Source organism: Phaenicophaeus curvirostris, chromosome 6 (assembly GCF_032191515.1).
Source record: "Phaenicophaeus curvirostris isolate KB17595 chromosome 6, BPBGC_Pcur_1.0, whole genome shotgun sequence".
Lineage (NCBI taxonomy): Eukaryota > Metazoa > Chordata > Aves > Cuculiformes > Cuculidae > Phaenicophaeus > Phaenicophaeus curvirostris.
The window spans coordinates 52,919,519-52,940,704 of NC_091397.1; the positions used below are offsets into that span (position 1 = coordinate 52,919,519).

Consider the following 21,186-nt stretch of genomic DNA (forward strand, 5'->3'; position numbering starts at 1 on the left):
CTTGCATTCTTGTATTTGTTTTACTGTTCTGTCCGTGAATTTCCTGTCTTTTAAAGTTAGAAAAATCTACCCAACCAACTGGAAAACACTGAGAGTACTTACAGACAAAGCAAATGAAACAAAATGTGAGTTGCTTGGGAAAGGGAAGTAGTCAGGTTTTCAGAAGGTCACATTGGTTGTCTCTGTTATATTGGCACTGCCTCTGACACAGATGAACCAGTGATGCATCTGGCCAATGATAATCACCTTATCCACTGAAGTGGCTGGAATTTTTATCATCCATAAGGAATTATTTTCTCTGTGTGTACTGAAGGTGAAAAGATTCATGAGGAGGGAAGAATGTAAATATGAAGCAAAGGCCAACGTTCAGGTCACATGCCACATAAAGCCACGGATAGCTAGATTTCCTTGTTGAGAGCAACAGCAGCCTAAAGGTTAGTTTCTTAGACAAGGGGGATTTGTAGTTCAAAGACAAGAAGGGGAAAATTGTTGCCCACTAGGAAAGCTGTCATGGTAAAGTAAGAAATCTTTTCCCGTATACTTCTTGTAAATCAGAAGCAAGAACATCAAAATAGCTTTTTGTCAACTGAGCTACATCAAATATTTATACAACCTAGTGAAAATAGCTTTTTGTGCACAGTAGGATACCTTAATAAAAATGCAGTGGTAATGGAACATTTTCAGAGGAAGGACAATGATTGTAACCTTTATGTTCAGAGCCTTTTTTTTAAGAAAGAGTGAAGTAACGTCAGTTCGAGAGTAGAATTTGGGAAATGATACCACAAACAGCAAAGTCAAAATGGTTTGTTTTATTGGAATGCCTTACTGCCTGATCGCGAATGAATTAACGTGTAGAATTACTAAAGACTCTTTTAATGTAGGCTAAGTTCCAGGAGCTAAATAGTGCCTAACATTACCAAAAGAGAAAAGAACTGTGTCAGAATCAGGAAATATTATTCTTTGCATGAGAAACAGTGGAAGTTTGGAAGACCAACTCTATCTCACTGTGGATAGGTTAGGTAAGATTCAGCTAAATAAACGTAGGCAGGGCAGACCATGGAGGTTTCTGCATATGAGTTGTGCTGTTGTAATCTAGACCTAGACCAGTATAGTCAGTAGGATTTGTGTTGTGATCTGCCTCATCCTACATTAAATATCTAAGAGATCAGATAAATGGGAGTGGGTGATTCAGTGACAGCGGACCTAGATGAGACTGAGATACTCAGTGTTCGTGGGGAGACTATCAGGAATGCTGAACCAGCAGTATGCCCTGGTAGTAGAGAAGGCAACAACGTACAAGGCTGTAAGGACAAGAATAAAGCCAGCAATAAAAGACGGTGATTACCCTCTACTTTTGGTGCTCATTAGATTGCATCTAGACCATGTGCTGTGTCCAGTTTTGGGCACTTCTCCAAAGCAAGGAGGATGCTGACAAACTAGAGCTGATTTAGCAGAGGGCCAGCAAGATAGTAGTCAGTGGCTGGAGACTTGTCCTGTGGTGAAAGACTGAAGGAGCTACACTGGTTCAGCCTGGAGAAGGAACAGCTTTGCGGGACCTGACTGCCTGGCAGTGCCTACAAGGAGGCTATCGAGAGGATGGATCCAGTCTCTTGACTGACATGTATGGTAGGAGGATGAGAAAAAATGTGCATAAATTGAAACAAGAGAGGTCCGGGTTGGATATTAGAAAAACTTTCTCATCATGAAAACAGTTACGGTCTGGAAGAGGCTGCCCAAAAAGCTGTGTGGTTGCTGTCCTTGGAGATTTTCAAGATGCCTGAGCAATCTAGTCTGCATTTGTATTGAACCTGCTTTGAGCAGGAGACCTCCTGAGATTATTCTATGATTCTTTGAAAATGGGTCCTTAATGCTTCTTTCTCTCCATCAGTTGTAATGAAAGCCTTGGATGACTATATCTCAGCTGTAGACCTCTATATCAGAAATATCTAATGTTAGATTACGTAACTCTCACCTAATGGGCCAGCTCTAGAACACGTGACTGTAGACTTAAGTTGCTGCAGACTCCAGAGCACTTTTATCTGGGTGATAAAAGTACTGCAGGTAGACTCAGTGCATCTGTTTATCGCCTTGCCCTTCCACATCTCTGTGCAGGAGTTTCCCTGAATTTCCTACTGGTCCTGACACGAGCATGTGTTATTAGTGCCTTTTCTCTAAAATACGACCCCGCTGGCGCTCTTAGTGCCGTTTTCTCCTTTCCCCCAGTTACTCTCAGCATCCCAAATGCTTCACATGCAAAGGAATTAATTAATGATCCATTTATTCTTTCCCTTTCCTCCCCCTTTTGTCTGGAAAAGTAGTAGATGACCTGTAAAGGGGAAAATGTACAGCCAGTGCATGAGAATTGGCAGACATGCGTTCATGGTATGAAAGTTTAAATGTTGTGGCACAGCAGGTAGGGAGGAGACTCAGTTGTGGCTAAGGGGCAAAACCTTGGTAAGTATCATGAACTAATTTCTCCTACTGAGTTTTTCACCAGCATCGCTCTGTTGGGCAGACACCAGTATGCAGCAGATATCTCCCCTTCATCATTTTTCCCATTCCAGTTTTCTAATTTTCCATAGGTTTCTTTCCTGGCCAAAAAAAATCAATGGATCTTAGGACTGACTGGATGTAGCATTCAACAGTAATCATTGTACGTGCAAGAAGGAAGCGCAGTCAAGTGTATCTACTGCCTGTAGGGTCTCATGAGCTCAGCTATTAGTTTCTAAAACATTACATATGTGCCATAATGTTCACATATGTGGAAGCTGTGAACTGTGCGAGTGGAATGCACAGCAGAGTGAAACATACAGGATGATTTATGAGTGAGCGTAAACACACGCATGCTGGTTATATTTTGATCACTTATTAATTAGCTGGCAAATGCGTGGGGTGAGCTCAAGCTGCAGTTGTGCCAACAGTGTGACACTGAATTTCATTAAGAGAATTCACGATACAGGAGCAGTGCACCGGCGCTCTATAAGGCTTCCTGGCAAGACCTGTGTCCAGTCTGTCCGGTAGGGATCTATGGGTTTCTGCTTTCAGCCTTAGGTGCTGTCCTGTCATCCTTACTTTAGCAAATTAGAGGGTTATTTATACATTATGCGTCCTAAAATAGATTTGGGTATGGGCTTGGCCATTGCAATGTGATGTATTTCACTGAAGTTATTTCCCATTTTGAAATGTAGGATCTAACAAAGGGCCACTTCTGAATGAAATATGGTAATTAAATCTTATACTCATTTGTATGGGGCAAGTTTGTTCTCCCTGTGGTATCTAACCTGTAACCCAGTGATCCGGCCTGTTATTTCAGAACAAAAACATCAGTTTTCCGCACTCGGATGAGAAATCTGTCTAGATGACATGAGTTACTGCTTTATAGTCCAGCTCATCCTCCTTAGAAAACATGTAATACTGGCTTGCTTTAATGGTGAGCAGTCTTCGTCTCTCTTTCTTCTAAACAGAGTTACAGGAAACCTGCCTGGGGAGACAGTCAGTGTGAAAACAGACCGTGTTTTTCTACCTCTTTGAGTCTCCCAACAGAATCCTAGGGAGAATCCCTTGTAAGTGGTTTGCAACTTTCCTTCACAACCAAACTCAAATAAGTATGCTGTGTTAGTTTAGATACAGGTATTTGTGTCTGCTCATTTCCAAGTCTATGACTTGAGTGAAACTGCAGCAAGAGAGAGCAGGCAAAGAGCAGTGCAAAGAGAAGCAAGGAGGTGTGCAGGTGCTTTACATGTGGAGCAAAACCACGTTACAGTGTGTGTTTAGATATAAGCCTCCAGCTGTAGGAGTCTGGTTTGTTATGGGCTTTGCCCACAACAAATTTATTATTTCCAGAAAATAAATTGAATTTAGATCATATAATAACATCAGAAGATGTTGACTGAGATTGTGTCTACAAGAGGTAAGAAGCCTCTTAATCCTCTTCACTGCCTCCTTTGTGAAAATTGGTTCCAATGTTTTTCCTTGAAGGCAGCAGTACCTTCCCACTTGCATTTCTTGACCTCATAACATCCACCAGGGAAAGCAGGAGGACGTGATTAAACAGCTGAGCAGACTTATCCAGAAGACTCTCCTGTCAGTTCAAGAATCAATCAGTTTGACATGTGTGACTGCATTTCAGAAACTTACGTCTTACCTATGCAAGGAGTGCAGTTTTCCTAAAAATGTAGAGAAACTATCATAGAATCATAGAATGACCAGGTTGGAAAAGAGCCACCAGATCATAAAGTCCAACCATTCCTATCAAATACTAACCCATGTCCCTCAGCACCTCATCCACCCGTCCCTTAAACCCCTCCAGGGAAGGTGACTCAACCACCTCCCTGGGCAGCCTGTTCCAGTGCCCAATGACCCTTTCTGTGAAAATTTTTTTCCTAATATCCAGCCTGAACCTCCCCTGGTGGAGCTTGAGGCCATTCCCTCTTGTCCTGTCCCCTGTCACTTGGGAGAAGAGGCCAGCACCCTCCTCTCCACAACCTCCTTTCAGGCAGTTGTAGAGAGCAATGAGGTCTCCCCTCATGTGGAATACAACACTTAGGGAGAGGATGAGCAAGATCACACAGGATAAATGTATTATTTAAACTAGAAAGGCTGAAAAACACATGTGATAATGTGAGAGGAGTTTTCTGTGTTCATAAAGAATACAGTACTGCTTATTTACAGTTTTTCTAAATGTAATTCTATGGCTTCATGTTTTACCTTATTTTAGCAAAGGAAGGTAGGTGGGGTTTTGTTTTTTGGTTTTTTTTTTCCAGTTATTCTGGTTCCGTTCTGTCACAGAGCTGACAAAACTTGAGTTCTTGCATATGGGAATGATTGCTGATTACAGAGTATACGGCTGAGTTGAAGGAGAAAGTGCTGCTCAAGTAACTAGTAGTATGTGTTGTCTGAAAAAAAGGCCGAACGTGCTGGGAATGCAAATGAGAATGAGAGAGCCACTAAACCAGATGGTCAAAATGCCTTCATAAATTGATTAAATAGTTATGAATGTGTCTTTTCTTTCATGGTGTTCAGATAGGCCAGATCATCCTTAGTCCATGTATATCACTGTAACTGCAACAGCTGATCCATATATAGGCTTCTGACTTGTGTGAATGAATGGGCATAGTTATTAATATTAATTTTCTTCCAAAAGCCCTTGAAAAGTTGACATAGTACATGATCTTTAGCCCCCAAAGTGTGTGTATAAATTCCAGGAGGTGAGCAGTACTGCTGAACTGAGGACTGAATTGATTTTGCCTGCTCAAAATGGGAGAGATGAGGTTTTTATGATGGCAAACTCTGGAATAACAGTGGACAGTGACGTTTGCTATTAAAGTGTAGGATTGCTCTTAAAAACTGCTAGAGATATTAGTCTTATTTAATAGAGCTAGACTACCAGAGGAAGGTTTATAAACTTCTTTATTAACATCCTTGAGTACTAAAAATTCAAATTCTTTGCTGCACATGGGATGTCTTCCATAAAGCTTACAAACATCCCTGTGTTTTTACAGATTCTTTACATGGGACAATGGATGGAGTATTCTTCTTTGAGGATGTCGCTGTGGAAGACAGAAAAACCACACAGGGCTATGATGCAATTGTTGTAGAGCAGTGGACTGTCCTTAAGGTATGTGTGCAGTTTTTCTTCTTTGATTTTTTTTTTGTAAATCAAGATGCTTCAAGACTCCAATGTGGACTCTCGTATACTGATCTCTGCTTCAGCAGTACCAGATTGGCAACTGAGGTAAAGGTTAACACCAGCTAGGTGTTACTCTAGGTTTGTATGATGCATTTTTGATTTTATAAACTCTGTGCTTTGTTGTGGTATAGGAAATATGAGTGATGGTGAGCAATGAAACTCAGGGCTATCTGTCCCAAAAATACAAGTGTCTGCTAGGTTAACCGTACAGAGGATTACTATTGATAATCAGGGCAACATGATCACACAAGTCATGGTAGCACAGCAGTTCTAAAGAAGGCAGCCCTTTAGGTAGGCTTAGCTGGAGTCAGAAAGCACAGAAAAGTGCATTCGTTTCTCAAATATTTGTTTCTCAGATATTTGCAAGGCTGGGCTTAAAATTCCTAGTGACCAGAAACAAAAAGGTCACGGGTGGGAAGAGGATATTACTGCGTGACTCATAGAAGGTTTTTTTAGTTTTATTTGATTTCTCTGGTCTGCCAGAAATACGTTATATATCTATAAAGGCAATGCCTGATCGTTTCACTTGGAATATTTTGTAAATGGTGCAAAATCCTAGGAAAGGCAAGCAAGGCACGCACATGCCAAAAGGACAGATTAATGGAAAACAGGACAAATGCTAGACTAAGTGTGCAAAATTCTAAGAGACTAGGATTAAGTGTCTGCATATTAGATGGTGACTTCATAGTGTAGCAAGAAATGGCCATATAGTAATAATGGCTAGAAACCTCTTGAAGAAGATTGTAATTCGTTAATGGCAACTTTTCTTGTGCTAACGTGCATCTGAACAAACAATTCCTATATTACATTTAATGTTATTCCGGTTATTACAGACTTGACTGTAAGGTCTCATTCATTTTTAGGGTCAAATTGTAGTGTTGCCACCCAGGAACAAGGTTTTCGGGTAATGGCAGATGGTTCCTTGAGTGCATTAGGTCGATGCTGATGAAGGCTGCAAATGTTAAGAAGCTTTAATGTTAACCACATGTTAAAAACTGTTAGGAAAGGAATAGGGGGTGAAACAGCAAGCCTACACTACTATGTAGTGTTCCATAAGCTGTGGTTTGGCAGCACCTTGTTTCAGAAGGTTATGTTGCCACTGTAATTGTTCAGAGAACAATGAGGATGATCAATGATACATGTTAGAAAATGTTACACGGTGTGTCCTTTCAGCCTGGAAAAGAGAAGATTTGCAGGGAATGGAACAGGTAGAGGTCTCCTAAGTCATGGGAGGTGTCTAAGTAGGCATTTACTGTTTGCCATCTCTTCCAGCAGAAGAACTGAGGGTTGTGAAATGGCACTAATGAGGGCCAGGTGCAAAACAAACAAAAAGGAAATAATTCAGTAGGTAATACTCTATGCAGCAGCAGCAGATCTGTGGAACTCCTTTCTGGAGAATGCTACAGATTCAAAAAGTTTAGATCAGTTCAGGTGGAAGTAATGTTGTTTACTCCTCTACCTCATCTATCTCTATTTTTAACAAGCGTTTTAATCCAGATTAGAAGTACATTTTTGAAGTGAGCTTTCTGATCCTCCTCACATAATATGCCTCGCCTCACATCACAGAATTGTCTGATATTGCATAAACAGGTTTCCTTTCAGCAGAAACTAAACCAGACGTGGGGAAGGTGTCCTACGTGCTTGCCCTGATACATGTTACTCTTCCTTAGCTGTCACTTAGCTATGTTGGAAGCAGCTTTCTGAGTGAAGTGAATTCTTGGTTTGAGCCTGTTTGGCTCTTAGACAACCAGTGGAAGGTGCTCCGTCTCGGTAAGCTTTTTTCCAATCTGGTGATTCTATGATTCTATGACAGTTGTGCATAATGGCCCCTAAGTACCTCTTAGTTTTATCTGTGTGAACACAAAGAAGTTTGTCTTGAGCTACCTGACGAGGACCAAACCACTAGGACAAAACAGAAGAGAATCTTCTAACAGGGCCCTTTGAAGCATTAGAGCTCTGTTAGCCGGAGTATCTTTTGCCTTCAGTTCTAACAATTCCATGCTGGAGACACATCTGGCCAACAGATTAAGGAATCAACCTCCCAGTGCCATCTGGTATGTCGAGAGATGCTGTACTGCCATACACCATGTCTGTGCGAGGGCTAACGAGGAGAATCTCTTGTTCCAGACATAAGATTTGGTATGTGCAATTTCAGGAACTGTCTGATAGCATAAACACAGCTTGTCAGTATGATCAGATTATTCTCTGCTGTAATTTAAAATGTGGATGCTGGCAGTTTTGCTCTTCTGAGATCAAGTGTCCCTCTTTTGGGGACATTATAAACGTGTTACCCACCAACCTGCAAGTGGAAGAATATGGAGAAGAAAAAGGCTGCTCAAGAAAGGGCACTGAGGTGTTGGGGAGCTCTTGCAAAGGTCTTACTCATTTAGAGGAAGAGCAGAGCTGACCACCTCTGTTTTCTTTTCCTGACATTTAAACGACTGCCTGAATATTTCATGCCTCATGCTTTCTGAGACACAATAGGCATAGGTAAGTAAAGTCATCAAATGAATGGAAGATGGGAAGCCGGGGGATCTGTAGGCACTTGCCCAGTGTCGTACCCTGGAGACCAAGTCACTTCTCTGTTAAACTGTGTTAGAATTCACCTTTATTTACCAAAAACATGGAATAATGTGATGGCAGAGGAAGAGACTGTAAAATGGGGGACATAGAGGGAAGGGGACGAAGTTCAGTAGTGACAGATGTCCGAAAGAAAATAAAAGCTTTGTTTCTGTTCTGAGTACTTCAGAGTATAATTATCACAGAGCTAATTATGGAGTAGTGGAATGACTCATTAATGTAGGTGTTCTCATTTCTTGTAATATAGGTTCAGCTCTGATCTAGATTAACCTTTTCCATTTGTCGTTTTGATTTGTACCAAGGCACTGGGAGAAGCACTGATGGGCGGCATGACACAAACGTGTATAATGGATCCTTATTTTAAATTTGTATCAGATTTGATTATCTGGATGAGCTATGGACTTGTTCAGATGTGGTCTGAACTGAATGTAAATTTATTGTGCTCTATCCCAATTAAGAAGAAGAAACAAACGAAAGAATCCCAGCCACAACAAAAGAAAGCTGTTTAAAAAAGGAAGACACGTAGCATGTATCGATGACCTTAGTCACAAAAAGAGAACCCTTCTAAATGACAAGGAAAAGTTCTGCTGTTTAACCATAAAAGCAAAAGAGAGGGCTTGGCACACCTCTTAGCAGAGAAAGTGCTGCCTTTTTAATTGCTAAGGCTAATAGAGAAAACAAGCTGAACAGTGTGATGCACTCGTATGTGTGTAAAATGTCAGCTTGTAGAGGATGTAAAGCTCGCAGCTGTCACAGTATGTGGTCCCGCCAAGCAGCAGACAGGATGTAATAGCTCTGAGTAATTTAACTCTTTCTTCTCAAAGGAAAGCTGTGACATCCTCTGCAAATGACCACAGCACTTACAGTGACAAAGTGCTGCTCTCATCCCTATCACTTTAACTCTAAAAATGTCAAGGCACATTATTTCCACTGGAGTCTCTGAGATCTAGGACCAAAACTTGTTTGATGGTTTTAATTCTGCTTGTGTAGGCAAATGTGGGTAGACAGTTCTGATTAATCAGAGCCTGCATGATTTCCCTCTCCACAACTCTAATCTGTCACCTTGACTTCCCCATTACAAGACAGAGTAGCTAATACTGTCTTTAAAGTTGAGTGCTATAACATTCATTTAGATTTCTGTGTTGTTCTGCTTCTGAAACCTTGTTCATTCTGAAGATAATTGTCTTTGATTTACAGGCGTTTTCTCATGGACAATGTTCGACTGGTGTTTTGTCACTGTTTTACTTTATGCTATATCAGGTCTTCAGTGTAGCGACATGAATTAAAATCTCAAATACACCATAGTGTTGCCACTTCCCTGCGTAACTGAATGGGGTCAGTGGCCGCTGTAGACATCGTAAACCTTTTAAAGTGTGACATACCAAAAGATTTAAAAAATTATCTCCACTGAGCCTAGGTTGCAAGTTGCCTTAATGTAAGGCTTGAACAAATTCCCTGGAAATGAGGATTTGATTTGTCTGTAAATCTGATTTAGGTCATATGTCAGCTAAGCTATGTTCTGCTGTCTCTGGCTATGGGACAGAGGCATGACCAGGTCAGCAAAGGAGCTGATGGCAATGGGCATGAAATACCATTGTATGTGTGACCCTCTTTACCACACAAAATACATAGATGTTGCTTGGGCATAATATTTCGGCATTTTCCTTTGTTGCTTTCCAAGAAAAGCTGAACAAAAACCTTCAGGAGCCTGTAATCAACAGATTTTTTTATAGCTCTTGTTTCTTTTACAAAAGGATACAAAAGCAACATATATGTGGGTATATTTGGCTACTGAACTCTACTAAGAGACATATGCTTTATCTAGGATTAAATTGTGCAGACTAATCTTTCTTTGGTTTTGTTGGTAAATTCAGTAATAAAATCTAGCAATACGAATTCCGAGCTTTCCTGATACTGGCAGTATTGAATGTCTAACAAAGCAAACACCTCTTCCACATGAGTAAAGGGCGCTTGAAATGGACAGAAAAGCACAGGATTGAAAGTAGTCTGAATGAAAAAAAAACCCAACCCACTTTCCTTCTGTCACAGTTTGCTTAGGTTTGTGACAAGATCAGAGATAAGAATTAGTTCTCTGCTCACCCATAAAATCTTACAGCAATATGTGACTGCACCAGATCTGGACTTTCTACTTAAACTGAGAAAAAGTGTTTCAGTCCTCACTGAAACATTCTAAAAAACACACAGCATTTCTTTTCCCCAGCATGTCCCCTTTACCTATACAGTAGCGTCCTGGCTAACGCATCTCTTTGACTCTGTGCTGCTGCAAGGTGGGTTTGGGAGGGACCTCTGCGCTTTGAGGCACAAGGGAAGGAGGTGCTGGGACCCCAAAAATGGCAAAAGCAGCCTGCACCTAAGTGAAGGGCAGGGCCAGCGTTTGCTCTTCTGCTATCTGAACCGGTGACCACGAGAGGGTCTGTGCTTCAGCTGCATTTCTCACATGGAAATAGATATTAATTTCGTAATGATGGATTGGTGCACAAAGCCTTTTTGCAAAAGCCAACTTCTGTTCAAGAATCAATTAGAACTGAAGGAACAATTAAGCTGTGTGTGGTAAGGCACCCTGGAGTACACAAGTTGTCAGGTAGTGGTTTTCTGTGTTGTTTTTTTTCCCAAAACCAGTTGATGGACAAACAGCAAAATCATCGATGACCTAAAGATGCAGCACAGGAATTGGGAAGCTAATAATTCAAGAAAATGTGCTGATGGATTGCTAGATCACATGTATTTCTTGTGCTCTCTGGCCAATTACATGTATATTGCCTGTGCAATGTAAGTTTTACGCATTTCATAAGATGCTTTCATGCTTTCTTTGTGGAGAACTCTCCATACCAACACGACCACCTCGTGGAGCTTCTACTGCCGATCCTGGGTTTCTATAAAGGCAAAACTGTGTTACTGCACAAATGTGCTTCTCTTGTTACAACTGCTAGTGATATCAGGAGCACTCAAATGTTTTTATTAGTACTAGAAAGTGAGATTTGCATCTGCAGAAGTCGCTGAGAGAAGTGGGCTTTGTGGGCACAGGAGAGCTTTTTGGTTGTTTTTTTTATTGTACCCTAGACACGGAGACAGATGTGAATGCTACTCAGCAGCCTGTGTGTGTATTGAAATTGTGACTGGATGCATCTGTATCTCAGAAAAACTGTGTTAACAGGATGCCACCGGGTATACTGTTACAGCCTTATTATATTCTCAAAAGTATTTCACAGTGCATGAATTCACATATATTAAATAATCATAAATAAGTCCACATATGTGCAGAATAATAAGCAAAAAGCCTGCCTGTGGATTTATTTTATTTCATTTTATTTTGTTTTATTTTGTTTTATTTTATTTTATTTTATTTTATTTTATTTTATTTTATTTTATTTTATTTTATTTTATTTTATTTTATTTTATTTTATTTTATTTTATTTTATTTTATTTATTTTTTTCTATTAACTTTCCACTAAGGTGCCAATTTAGCAGCTCTTCTGTGTTGGTCAGTGGCCCTTTTGCTACCAAAGGCCCCGGTGGTTCCTAGGGATGCAGGAGCCGTCCCACACCCTGCTGCTCCACAATTAATGGATGTGCAGCAAGTGTCTGCTGGCAAGTGCTATGGTGTATTACACTTGGAAATTTAGGAGCAGCTCAATACTAGAGGAGCATATTCCAACTTCGATTGCTGAAAGACCTGTGAAACTTCTCTTTTGTTTCCAATAAATGTTTTTAATGGATTGATAATGTTACATTATTAGCAGAAATTACCTCTTGGAAGAAATCTGAAGAGGAAAAAGGCAAATAATTCACAAATCTAGAGCTTGGATTTAGTCTCCTTGTTGGCTGTGGTACCGAGAACATAAAACACTTGCAGCATGCTTTTACCGGGTCATTCTCGCACAGCCCATATATTCAGTTTATCTCGTTATATATTCCTACTTTTCTGCCTTTTTGGCTTCCTCATCCTCCCATCAGTGCCCTAGGAGGGAGCTCTGGCTTTGCCAGTGGTGGGGACTCCATACTAGCTGTGGCAGGGGGTGCCCCTTGCTGCCCTCGTGGGCTCTTCCCTCTATTATTTGAAAGGAGCTGGGTTTGAATGCTCTGCCCGTTTCCCCCACAAACAGTAGGTTACACTTTCAAAGCAACTCATGTTTTTTACTTCCCATCCTCTTTGCCATCTGTCTGTACATCTTAGTACGCAGTCTGTTAGGATTTGCCAATAAAGGTTTTATTAAGATTTATTTAATGGGATTTTCAATCTTCCAGTCTTTAATCCACGTTGGAAAAAAATATTAAATAGTGACAATCCGTCACTGCCTTGTAACTAAATCACATTCACTTAACCCGGGAAAGAATGATTTTTAAAGAACTTTTCTGTCTCAGAAGAGCTTAGTGGTTGTCTTGTTTATTATCTTGCTGTGGTTAAAATTGCCACAGTAGGGGGGGAAGAAAAGAAAAATTGTTAATGCGTTTGTTTGTCTAGCTTGCCCTAGATATTATTGTTATCATTTTTTAATCTTTTTCTTTTCTAATGAGCAGAAGCAACTGTGAAAGGAGAAAATGCTGAAAACAAACAGTACAACTATAAATAAAATTATTTCTTTTCATGTGATGTAAGTCAAGGGGAAAACTCAGCTCAATATGCTCTGGCTTCTTGACACTCAAGGTGTGATCAGAGATTACTTATCATCCACAGGAGAGTGGGAAGCAAGTTAATTAAAATTTTCCACCCTTTCACTGAATGAAATGTCTCCCAGTTTGAGATGCATTATTTGAACACTTCTTTTTCAGTAGAGCTCTGGCACATACTTTCTACTTCTGCTGGTGTTCAAATCCAATATTTGCTAGCTAGAAAGAACATTGCAATTTCATCGAATGAAACTGTACGTTTGAAATTTTATTTCCATTGTCTCAAAACCAGTAGATTTAAGAAATTAATATATTAAATATAAAATGTACACAAGATTACTCTTCTTCCTCTGCACCCGTCCCCCAGTGTGTTTGTTTAGAAGCGTTTTTTTTGCTTTGGAAAGCATTTAATATGACACCAATTAAAGGTCTGTATAACCGTGACTCCTGCTGGCACACAAATTCCAGCCGTGGGATAGGATTACAATCGATGATTCAGGAGGAGGAGGGAGAAGTCATTTCTTGTGGTCTTAAAGAAAGCTTCCATTATCTGTATTTGCAAGTAAGGAGCTTGAGGCCCAAATGAATTACACCTCTTTATTTAGGAGTGACTCCTTTCTCTCGTCTATCATCTTCAAACGCAGCCAATTATTAGGAGTGGTTTATATCCCCAGGAACCTGGGAAAGGGGTGCAGTGGTGTCTGACTGCTGCAAGGTGTCGTGCAGAGTCGGTGAGAGCTCAGGGGAGCCGTGCACCTCTGCATAACGTCCACGCTTCCTTCCTCCAAACTGCCTGCCGTGCAGATTGTGGTGTCAGGTACCAGAACACATGAAAAAGAGCAGGTCACCTTTTTGTAACATTGCATGGTATTCTTTCAACAGAGTTTTTTACATTGCCAGATTTAAAAAAAAATAATAATTCTTTAAGCTTAATTGACTTTAATCTTAAATTGATTTTCTGATAACTATGCACTTTTAAACATTCTTTACCTGCCGTTTTCCCTTCTGCCCGTTGCAATTGTGAAATACAACATTATATGCTGCAGATGATGACAAGTCAGACAGGTCCTAAGCCAGCCATGTCTCACCACTCAGAGCCAGGGGGGACAATGGGCTGTGGCAGGAGTGACGAAGCGTCCCTGACACAATTTGGCTTCTGCAGCAGTCAAATGAGCTCTGTGTGGTATTTATGTCCTTCCTCATTGGCGTAATTTCCCTCTGATTTTTGATGCTTATTGCGTATCCTGATGCAAGGAGAAGGTTCTTTTTGCTAATCACCAACCTTAGGCAACAAATTCAAAACAGAAATCCTCTTTGCAGCATAAGATGTTGCTTGGGGCACAAACAACGTCTGCTGTACCAGTGTTTCCTGACCCGCTTGTCTTCTACCTTCCAAATGAGTGATCTCTCTCTGGTTTTCCCTCTACAAAACAGTGTTTGATGAAGAGGATGTTTTGGTTACATCCTTTTCCATGTCCTTCCAAGTCCCAGGTAGGCTTGCAATCACAGATGCTCTGATCTTGTTCTCAATGCTCATGTTGCGTATTTTCATCTTCAATTTTGGAAGGTGTTGTTGACCCATCTTAGAAATCTCCATGTGTTATTAATCTGTTTTCCTGAGACATTTAGGCTGGACATTAGGAAAAATTTTTTCACAGAAAGTGCCATTGGGCACTGGAACAGGCTGCCCAGGGAGGGGGTTGAGTCACCTTCCCTGGAGGTGTTTAAGGCACGGGTGGACGAGGTGCTCAGGGACATGGTTTAGTATTTGATAGGAATGTTTGGACTCCATGATCTGGTGGGTCTCTTCCAACTTGGTTATACTATGATTCTATGATTAGCTCTTAAAGGCACCTAGATACATCATTGTGTTTGCATTACCCTTGGATAATCTATTTTTTTAAAAAAAAGAGGGTGGAAATATCTATCTTATGATGGCTATAAAGAGTGGGAAGGGCAAGGAGGCAAAATCGGAGTTTGAGGAGACTCTGAATCTGACATGGTCACAGCTGTGTGAATGCTTCAGAGACCAGATGGTATTGCTCCCCTTTTGCAGGGCATCTTCCTCTCCTGGAAATGGCAGTTCTGGTCTGTATATGGTGATGTTGTGAAGTAGCTGTAGCTGAAAGCCTCTACAGAAATCAGAAGTTTCATTAGCAGAGTGTTCTTTTGCATGCACTTTCTGGCGTAGAGTTTTTGTTCTCCTTTTTAAACAGGAGTGATACAGCTTCTTCAGCTTTTTGCTTTTGTGGTCATGATCAGGGTTTTAATAGGTATAGTCAGGCAGTCATTCAGTTATGAAGATATCTAGTGACCTAAATTACATTTGTTAGAAGAAAGGAATAGCTGAGACTGGAATTCACTGAAATACCTTGAAATAACTACAGCACGATTTGGATTAGTTCTGATCAAATGACTTTTATTACCATGGAACAAATGGATTTTTTTTTTGAGCTGCAAAGCTATTGTGCCTTACCCAGAACTGGCAGTTAAAAGTCCTTGCATGCACATGAAACCAGTGTGACTGAGCTTTTTGGCAAATATGGTTGTTATTCCAAAGGAAAATGGCTATATTTGTAGAGACTAGTAGTTACCATTTGCCTGCTTTGTGTTTATTAGAATTAAAAACTAGTAAATAGGCTCATGCATCTATTTGTTAAATTACTGGAAGCCTTGGCAATTAGACACCTCGCTGTTGAAGCCACCAGTAGTTCTTTCTGTGCGAATTACAGGGTTTGCCATCTAGTAGAAAGAATTAGCAGGGCTCTGCTGGGTAGAACTGCGGTTGGAGCCAGACTTCTGCACTGAAAAGCAACATTTTTTTTGTCTCGCCCACAGATTTCCTGATTCAAACGAGCAACGAAGGCATGTATTTGTGAGTGATAAAAAGAATAGACCTGTACTTGTATTATATATTTGTGGTTGTTGGCTATTTTGCTTTTGATCTGTCACAGTAGAATAATTCAACTGATTTCAGTGCAGATCTTCAGGATTTAACTCTAGCCTTGACAAGAGTAGGATCTGACCAAACAATGTTGTAGTTTTTTAACTACCTACAGGCTTGGGGAAAAGTGGCTGGAAAGCTGTTTGGAGGAGAAAGACCTGGGGGTGTGGGTTGACAGCTGGCTGAACATGAGCCAGCAGTGTGCCCAGGTGGCCAAGAAGGCCAATAACATCTTGGCTTGTATCAGAAATGGCGTGGCCAGCAGGTCCTGGAAGTGATTCTGCCCCTGTGACTCTGGCACTGGTGAGACCGCACCTCGAATATTGTGTTCAGCTCTGGGCCCCTCACCACAAGAAAGAAATAGAGGTTCTGGAGCGAGTCCAGAGAAAAGCAACAAAGCTGGTGAAGGGGCTGGAGCACAAGTCTTATGAGGAGCAGCTGAGGGAACTGGGGTTGTTTAAGGAGGCTGAGGGGAGACCTCATTGCTCTCAACTACCTGAAAGGAGGTTGTAGAGAGGTGGGTGCTGGTCTCCTCTCCCAAGTGACAGGTGATAGTTGCACCAGGGGAGGTTCAGATTGGCCACTAGGAAAAATTTCTTCACTGAAAGGGTTATTGAGTGCTGGAAAAGACTGCCCAGGGATGTGGCTGAGTCCTTATCCCTGGAGGTGTTAGAAGACAGGTAGATGAAGCATTCAGGGGTATGGTTTGGTAGTGGACAGGTACGGTTGGGCTCAATGGTCTTAGAGGTCTTTTCCAACCAAGTGATTCTATGATTCTGTGATTCAGTATTTTTGCTTGGGAGGAGATAATTGATAACATACGATGAAGTTGTCCTCTTCAGATCTGGAACAACCTAAAGATGATTCAGGCAGGGTAAAATGAGGATCACAGATACTGACCATTTCAGAAACCTTAATTTAACAGTTTGGAATGTACGGGTGATCGGTCCTATGTCTCATGTTTTCAAAGATTTTCCTTCCTGCCTAGGTGAACACACAAAACAACCCACTTCAGTACAAAGTGCCTTTCTCCCTCCGGAAAACCCACACACTTTTTTTTTTCTTGGGGATTTTTTTGTGTCAAACTGAATGTTGCTCTCCAAGTGATGATGCTAACTGTTAACTTTTCTTTCCTAGGGAGCTGAAGTGCAGACAGATTACGTTCCACTGCTGAATTCCCTTGCCATGTACGGCTGGCAGCTGACATGTGTGCTTCCTACACCAATTGTGAAGACAAACAGGTAGAGAGGGAGTGGGCAAAACTTTGGACCTTTTGACCAAAGAAGCTGCTGTACAAGCACTGCACTCACAATTCTGTGTGCAGTTAGCGTGGATTTCCTTGCATGCCCACAGTAGCTGCCCTTGCAAACCTTGCTGCAGCTGTTCTCTGGGTTTTCTGAGCATCACAAGCCGCCTGTGGCAGGAAACACGTGGCTGGCAGGCAAAATACTGCAAGGTGGCAGTGTGGTTTCTGCGTGAATTTTTGGGTACTGTCACTGCCTCTCTGTAATCTCCTTGATTGTAAAATTTCTGCTCTGGATCTCCCAGTAACTCCTCTTAGAGGAAAGACAAAACTTGTGATAACATTTGGAGTGAGATGTTGCCTGTCTGAATAAAAGTAATTTTATTCTTAATTGGTGACTGCCTAATGCTGCTGATACACCCAGTCTAGCTGAGCAGCACCATGCGAGATCGGTGTATCATTGTAGTCTTGAACTTTGCTGTTATTAAAATTTATAGAATCATTGAATCAGAATGGTTTGGGTTGGAAGGGACCTGAAAGATCATTCAGTTCCAACCCCCTAACAAGGGCAGGGACACCTCCCACTAGATCAAGCTGCTCAAGGCCCCATCCAGCCTGGCCTTGAACACCTCCAGGGATGGGGCAGCCACAGATTCCCTGGGAAGTCTGTGCCAGGGCCTCACCACTCTCACAGTGAAGAAATTTTTCCTTATGTCTAGTCTAAATCTACCTCTCTCCAATTTATACCCATTGCCCCTAGTCCTGTCACCACAACACTTTGTAAATAGTCCCTCTCCAGCTTTCTTGTAGCCCCTTTCAGGTACTGGAAGGTCACTGCATGGTCTCTTCAGAGCCTTCTCTTCTCCAGGCTGAACAACCCCAACTCTCTCAGCCTGTCCTCATAGCAGAGGTGCTCCAGCCCTCTGATCATCCTTGAAGCCTCCTCTGGACCCGTTCCAACAGCTCCATATCCTTCTCATGCTAAGGATTCCAGAGCTGGACACAATACTCCAGATGAGGTCTCACAAGAGAGGAATAGAGGGGCAGAATCACCTCCCTCGACCTGCTGGCCGCGCTGCTTTTGATGCAGCCCAGGATGCAGTTGCCTTCCGGGCTGTGAATTCACACTGCAGGCTCATATCAAGCTTTTCATCAATCGTCACCCCCAAATCCTTCTCTGCAGGGCTGCTCTCAATTACATCATCCCCCTTCCTGCATTGAAACTGCATATTGCCCCAACTCAGGTGTAGGAAGATTTTAAATATAAATGCAAGTCATTTAAAAATACTCATCATAACTGTGGTGAAAAACAATCATCCCACTTGTTAATCATGAAGATGGCACATTCTGAATTTTAACTGGTCAGGAATATTTTTATATATACACCAATATAGTCGGTCATGATTTTTTATCTCAAAAGAGTAAAAATATTCCTAGTTTCTTATGAGATCTAGATGAAAACTACTGTTACACTTAAAAGCCTAAAATGTAAAGGCCATCTGTGCTGTGGGAAAGTGGTATTTAGGTTTTTGATGTATGTTTAAATCTAGGAATAAATGGAAAAATCACAATTATGAATCATAACCCTCGTCTCTTACAGGTTTTCTTTCTCTTCTAGCTTTCTGTATCCCACTTAGAACTTCAGTAACAGGTCAGGTTGACGGTGCAGACAGGCACAGTCTAAGTCCGGTGTCATTTTATTGAGCCTTGTAGCAGCTACAGACCTGTAGGGAGCACCCAGTCCCATTCCAGATCGGCGCCCCAGGAGAGGGAGAGGGAGCACTCCAGTGTCTCTGAGATGCTTCTGCACACAGGCACCAGGGTGCTTGGTTTTCTTGCTTTTTGCTCCAAACAATTTATTCTGTGTTTACACACTAGTGCTAAAACATTCAGCAGAAGTGTGTCACAGACTGACAGGCTCTGTCAGGCTGAACAGTTGCTCTTTTTTTACCAACCCCCCAAAATACGAGGCTGCTCAAAGACACCGGGAACAGGCAATGCTGAGGTCATTCTTCATTTTGTTCTTCTTTGACCTGCAGAAATAAATGACTGAGATGGATTTTCACTTTGAATAATGCTGGATGTGAATTTAATTCATTCTCAGGAGTGTGCATCTGTTTCTTTTCAGGGAGGGGAATTTATCTACAAAGCAAATTGTATTTCTTCAGAGACCTTCTTTGCCCCAGAAAGCAAAGAAGAAAGAATCTAAGGTAAATAACCTTGAGTTCCTGGTTTCTTTGTTTTTCTGTTGGCAGTATTTTAATATTGTAATTGATTTCTCATAGAAGTAAAAATGGTCTATTGAGTGTTTCTTGGCTACAGTAGAGAGACACAAAGAATCGAACTGTTTAAATGAAAGAAACAAAAAAATGTTCAAATTATGTGAAAGCTGGGATGTGTCTATCTCTGTTGAACTCATGGCAGCAGGAGAGATGTAGATTTATCTTTACAGCTCAGCCATAAACCTCCATACATAACCTAAAACTCCCTGCCCATATTCATTGCCTGCAAGATGGAACCAATACCACTTTCTCTCACCCATTGCCTGTCTTTTCTATTTAAATTGCTCTCTTTTTCTTGCTGCATGTTTTGGTAGAGCCCAGCACAACGCAGGCCTGATCTTGGCTGGTGTTTCTGTCTGTTGTGTGAACATTAATGAATTCTGCTAGAATTTAACCGAAAAAAAAGAGCCCCCTGTATCCAGCTAAATTATCCAAGAACGTAGCTGTCAGCTAACAATGTAGATATGTGGATACACATACGTATTTCCATTTTGCAACGTGTAGCTGTGGGAATCATTGCCCAAAACTGTCACGTTGTACAGCTGAGAGGTAAATACAAGGACTGGAAACTGGGAAAGTGCCAACCTCCCTATAGTGCTTCAATTTGCCTTGCCCTTTCAGTATGCAGAGGGATCAGAAAACCCAGGTGAAGTATGGAAGGGATCTCTGAAACCACATGGTGAGGAAGTTGCTAATTAATACAGTTTTATTTTTATTCTAGCTCCGTGCACTTAGGTGAGTGCTGGCTGGCCAGTTGTCACTTGGAGGCGTGGTGCACTTCAGGCAGGAGACTGGGAAAGCTACGCAGAACTGAGCACTAGGAGAATTTTACCCAGCCTTTTGGATAACTACAGATAGTTTTCATCCATAAACCCCTCACTGGTTTGGAGCCAGGTTCTGTGAAAGTTGTCTTTTAGATACAGCGGAGACCAGGAGGGCGTTTGAACTGACTGAAATAGGAGAACACGAGTGTGATTTAGGATTAGCCCTGTCTCATTTGCGAAGCTGGAGCCCAGAGTATTCTGTGAATATCTTACAAAGCCCATCTTTCTTGGTTTTTTTTCCTTTGTTTTCAGGTGATTAAAGGGATCTTGGGATGAGAATTGGAGTGTCTGTATTTGATCATTCTTTTTCTAGCACTGTGTGTGGTTTTAATGGAAAGGGTGGGAACCTATAAGCAATTATGTGACTTCAAATAGAGGAATTAGTGTGATACTGATTCCTTGTATTATAATAACAAAGGCATACCATGCAGATGACTCCAAACTTTGTTTAAATTTTTTCATTCGGGGTTATGAAAACTTAATTTGACAGTGTCTGGTTGACAAAACAAAGGATTTACTTGTTGGCAGCATTAAATATACAGACATAGTTGAGGGCAAAAATTACTACAGCACATTTTGATACCAAAACTCAAGGAAAAATGGGGTACAGTGATTGTAGTTATGTAAAGAAATGTAAGACCAGTTTAGAGTCTGTAAGTGGCTGTTGCATGTGATTTCAAAGATGCCAAACTCAGCATTTCATTAAGTTGACTAATATTCTGCCCATACAACGTCAGGGCTCTCAGGTTGTTTTAACTTGCGACACAGGATGTCAAAAATGTTCACAGATAACCCCTCGGAGGGGAAAATGGGCTGATAAGATTAGAAGGACATTGCAGCGTCAGAAACTGATCTGCCCTATCTATGCACATCAACCAGCTGCTGTTCAGTTTAGCCAGAGGAACAGAAAAGGAAACATGCAAGGAGTGATACAACCTATTTTTCTCTTCAGTAAGACAGAATTACTCTTGCTAGTGCAAAATTCAGTCAGTGAG

General features: G+C 41.3%; 1 protein-coding gene across 2 annotated transcripts in view; it reads left to right on the top strand.

Moving 5' to 3' along the window:
- The window catches only part of RFTN1 (raftlin, lipid raft linker 1), an 88,602-nt gene that overhangs the window by 64,594 nt on the left and 2,822 nt on the right, over positions 1 to 21,186 (top strand). For both annotated transcript variants that reach the window (XM_069860197.1, XM_069860198.1), the window contains exons 6-8: positions 5,502 to 5,617; positions 16,980 to 17,083; positions 19,214 to 19,295. In XM_069860197.1, coding sequence (XP_069716298.1) covers positions 5,502 to 5,617; positions 16,980 to 17,083; positions 19,214 to 19,295 — 302 coding nt within the window. The remainder of the gene's footprint in view (positions 1 to 5,501; positions 5,618 to 16,979; positions 17,084 to 19,213; positions 19,296 to 21,186) is intronic.